Below are 4,492 nucleotides of genomic sequence, written 5' to 3'. Positions count from 1 at the left end.
TTTTTTTTTTGCGGGAATATACATATGCCCAGTTTGTTAAGGGCGAGATCAATTTTCCAACGAAAAACTAAAAGAAGATGATTTGAGCTGATGGTCAGACCCATCCATGCATTCTGCGTGGTTCCGATCGGTGTGCAGCCAGAATCTGCAGGCAATTATATTTGTGTACCTCAGTCTACGTCCGTCCCTTCTCGATCTGAGCCTTTAAATATACAGCCTATACAGACCAAATGAACTATCCAAACTGTTAGAAATAATCTTGAGCTGGTTTGCTTGCACAGGTGGTGTGAGTTAACTGAGTTTAGGTTGACTAGCTATCAGGACTTGTACACGTGTAGGTCTATGTTTCCTAGTCAGAGTAGGATTGCGAGTACTACTACGGATAGGTGATAGAGTCCATCACCGAGTCATGTTGAGTCAGGTGCTGCGTGCGTATATACGTGTATATAAGCACGGTAGTGCCGCAGTTTTGGATAAGCGAGGAGGAAAATAGAAAAGAAATAAACTTAGATCGAGCGAGCGTTTCGACGAGAGATCCATCGAGCCCCGCCCTAGCTTCCACACATCTCATCTACGTACGTAGTCCGCTCGCCTTTTTTTTTATCCCCTCGTCATGAGGAGGGTCATGGCGGCGTCACCGCTGTTGCTGCTCTTGCTGGTGTCGCTGGTGTCGACGGCGGCCGCCACCAGCGACACATCGGAAAGCTGGGAGAGGAAGAGGAGCGAGGAGGAGACCCGGCAGATCTTCAGGGAGTGGAAGGCCATGCACGGCACGACCAACAGCTCCCTCGATGAGGAGGAGCAGCGCGCGTACACCATGTTCAAGCACAGGCTCGGCCTCATTGACCGGCAGTGGCATGACCAAGGCTACTCCGTCTTCTCCTGGGAGAGGGGGAGGAGCGAGGAGGAAACGCGCAAGATCTTCGCGGAGTGGAAGGCACGAAAACCAGTTACTACCTACAGCTCCATCGCCCACGAAGAGCACCGGTACACCATATTCAAGGAGGACCTGCGCAAAATCGACCAGCACAACGCTGGCTACGCCATCGGGGTCCACAATAACAACAGATGCCTCAACCAGTTTAGCCATCTCACCCAAGAGGAGTTCGAAGCCGTTTGCTGCGGGTTCTGGCCGGAGGAGCCATCCGAGGCCAAATTACAGAGGATAGGCGAGATCCAGGAGCTGTTGCGGCAAGCATTTACCCGTCCCTTAATTTAATTCTTGGTTGAAAGGGAATTTACTGGATTGCTTTTTTATTTGTCATCATGTATCTCCAATGTTTTCTATACCAACAAAAGTAGAGGATCTTTTTTAACACAAAAGTAGATGGTTTTCTCATAGATGAAGTTGTTAGGATATATATCTGCTCGCGCGCGCGCGTGGTGTGTGTGTGTGTGTGTTGGCTCATTGTAAAAACTATTTTACTAGAGTTGAGCAAAGTATTTGAAGTGTTTTAGCAACATCTGAATATTGCACATGGCTTCATTATGCAAGATAGGAGAAGGAGCAGAGGCTTATTCTTTCATGCAGGAATATACTGGTGCTGATTGGATTATATTCTTGCCTTGTTTAGGCGCATGGGACACACTACAGTGCTTCTATTTTTCATTTTGGTCATGCCCAGCGCCTCACCGAACTACTATTATTCTGGAAGACTTGCAAAAAGCTTCCAGCACATATTCACGGGGACGATAACAATTGGAGACATGGAGCAGAGCTATTCTCTTGTAAAACAGGAAGTTGTTGCCATCTTGAATTATGATATCGGTAATCAGAAAGCAGTTCCAACACTAGTACCTTATCGTTTTATCTCATTCTCAGAAAGAAAAAACTTGTTTGAACAATAAATAGTTGTAGTTTCCATGTATGTTTAATCATTGTATTTCTTTTCAATTAGCATGGCGACATTCTCCCCTCGGCAGTGGGCACTTTAAATGTTTTTAATCAATGTTCTGTTATAGCTATTATATCCGGACCTTCATGCATGAATCTGTTGATTTGGCCTGATACTTTGCACCAGGAATATTGTTCCTAGGTCAGGCTACGAACTCTTGTATACACTGCGAAGATGTTAAACAGTGTATAAATGGCTGTATAGAGTTACTGTATATCTCATGTATTGTATCCCTTGTATATGACACCGACACATGGTGTACATGCTAGCGTATACCGGGGAACCGGCCTCGCCAACGCGGTGGGCGAAACTAACTTCGCCGGCCTTCCGAAAGGGCAAGCAAAGGAGCTCGCTGCTCAAATCGCCTCCGGCGTTCAGGCAGTGCAGCTCTCTCGACGAGTACTGGAGAAGGACCAGGTAGAATTCCATGAGATGCGAAGGTATTTCACGGAAAACGTGACACCAGGATTATAGAGTTAGCCGTTAGTGAGTGAAATTTCCCATTATTTATAATGCTTATGTTAAGTGGTGCAACATCTGAACCTGAATAAGCGAAATACCCGTCGATGTAGCTAAAGATGCACATATACAGGAAGATCATCACTTTTTCCCAGATTGTGTAGCAATGTGTATCATTCAATATCCATGTGAGATATTTCAATTGTTGAGGCCAATGCAAAATGATTTCTCTCATGCATTATGCACCTATGATCTATGTGTGCATACTTATCTCGTGTCCCCACATTCATGTTAAAACATGAATTGGATGGAAGCAAGGAATAAGCACAAGAGGGTGATACGCATGCGGCACATTAAAGTTACGATGACTAATTCCTCATAACTTTTATCAGTTGCGTATGTGGAAAACGTTTTTGTAATGTACTTGCTGTTTAGAGTTTATCATGCTCTTCGCACCCCCATTTTGTTCATGCTCATGCTTATGTGTGTATTACCATTCATTGATGCACAGACGAAACCCTCTATATAAACCCACGGGTGATTTCATTTGCTACTTGATTGCATGTTAAGATAGGTAGCCACCTAGTACCAACTAATTTTCTGCTTAGTTATTCCATTCCATGTTTTTATTTGTTTGTACTAGTACATTCCCAATGTTGATGTGAGAAGTTGGAGGAAACCTAAATGAAACCAAAATACAGTTGTCTGGTTCCAAGGATGATGCGGATCCTGCTAGGCTTTTGCAGCGGCAGGGGCTGTCGAGGGCCTCAACATGATCAAGAATAACGAGTTGTTGCCGCTATCTGTGAAGGACAACAAAGGGCTGCAAAAGCGGCAACACTAGAATTTCCTCATGGGAGGATAGCCCATATCAGGGCAGGGTGGGAATGGCCACGGTGTAGACAAAATTGTTGTTATTGGGGGTTACTAGCTTAGCCCAAGCGGTGACACGCCGCGCCGGTCGATAAGTCGCGACTATGTAAACTATGGTCCAAACAATAAAGTAATAAATAGTTATTCACTATCAATTAAAGAGAGGCATAACAATATGTAAGAGTTGAAGATGACATCATCTATTATTACAATCATACGAATGCATGGTCACAAACAGAGCGATACACAATGGCACATCTCTAATAGTACACAATGGCACATATTCGAGTAGTAGTGTGCGCACTGCTTTGGGCCATATGTAAATGTAGAAATGATCTTCCCTTCAACAGACAAACATTAACCAACTTTTTGCAGGTTATCTTCAGAACATCTACCTGGATCCGTACGTGGTCATTACTCAGCCCTGCGGATCACATGGAGCATATGACTTCTGAGTGCAGCCAATGGGAGACGGTCGCACGGGATACCTACAACCTATTTGAATGGCGATCCACGCTTAGGATAGGTGTTTAGACATCTTATCCTTTTTGTGCCGGTTGTGGCCTCTTTTTTCTTTTTGCCAGGTGTGGCTTTTTTATTCATTTGCTTTCTTGAACTTGAGACATGTTGTTGAACTTTGAACACTTAATAAGAGGGCTGTGTGCATCATGAATTGCAGAGGCCGGAGGTATCCTCCTTTAAAAAAAAAGCAGTTCACCCATATGTACTGCAGTAAGAAGTCACAAAGATCATTCTGGTATAGCCTCCTATGGGATTATTGTCCATGTTAACCACACCTTACATTTTTACCGGCGGGGCGCAACTGCATCCATGGGAACACGTGGTCACACCCATATCATGCGCCGCGTCAGTTATCATGCAAAAGGTAGCAACGTAGGAAATAAACCGATCTAACTCTACACCCACTCAACAACCAAACATGGATCACCCATCAACAAACAATTGGTAATCCACCCCAACGTGACAGCCATAGATTAGTCCAAAAAACTCAACGCACAAAAACCTCTTCAAAAATAGAGGATCAAAGATAACACAGATTCATCAAATGGTAAAATAAATTTTAGTCAAATAAATATAAATTTTAAATAATAACAAAATGGGAAAATCATGCAGCACAAATAAAAAAATGGTATATGATTAAAGTACAAAATGTAAAACATTTTTCACTAACTAAATGAAGAAATTGTGTAATCAACATATTATATAGTGAGTCAAAGATAGACAGATTCATCAAAGTGGTAGAA

At 43.3% G+C, this 4,492-nt stretch overlaps 1 protein-coding gene across 1 annotated transcript; it reads left to right on the top strand.

Annotated features, from left to right (window-relative positions):
- Positions 1-457: 457 nt before the first annotated feature.
- LOC123059315 (oryzain alpha chain-like) lies at positions 458-1,457 on the top strand. The gene has a single exon (XM_044481906.1). The coding sequence runs from the start codon at positions 614-616 to the stop codon at positions 1,217-1,219; it is 606 nt and encodes a 201-aa protein (XP_044337841.1). The 5' UTR covers positions 458-613; the 3' UTR covers positions 1,220-1,457.
- Positions 1,458-4,492: the final 3,035 nt, after the last annotated feature.

Source organism: Triticum aestivum, chromosome 3A (assembly GCF_018294505.1).
Source record: "Triticum aestivum cultivar Chinese Spring chromosome 3A, IWGSC CS RefSeq v2.1, whole genome shotgun sequence".
NCBI lineage: Eukaryota > Viridiplantae > Streptophyta > Magnoliopsida > Poales > Poaceae > Triticum > Triticum aestivum.
The sequence above is the reverse complement of the archived record's forward strand: the minus strand, read 5'-3'. Positions and strand labels throughout refer to the sequence as shown.

Bases quoted from the DNA above. Each gene is read 5' to 3' on its own strand.
- LOC123059315 (XM_044481906.1), top strand. From the start codon at position 614: ATGAGGAGGGTCATGGCGGCGTCACCGCTGTTGCTGCTCTTGCTGGTG.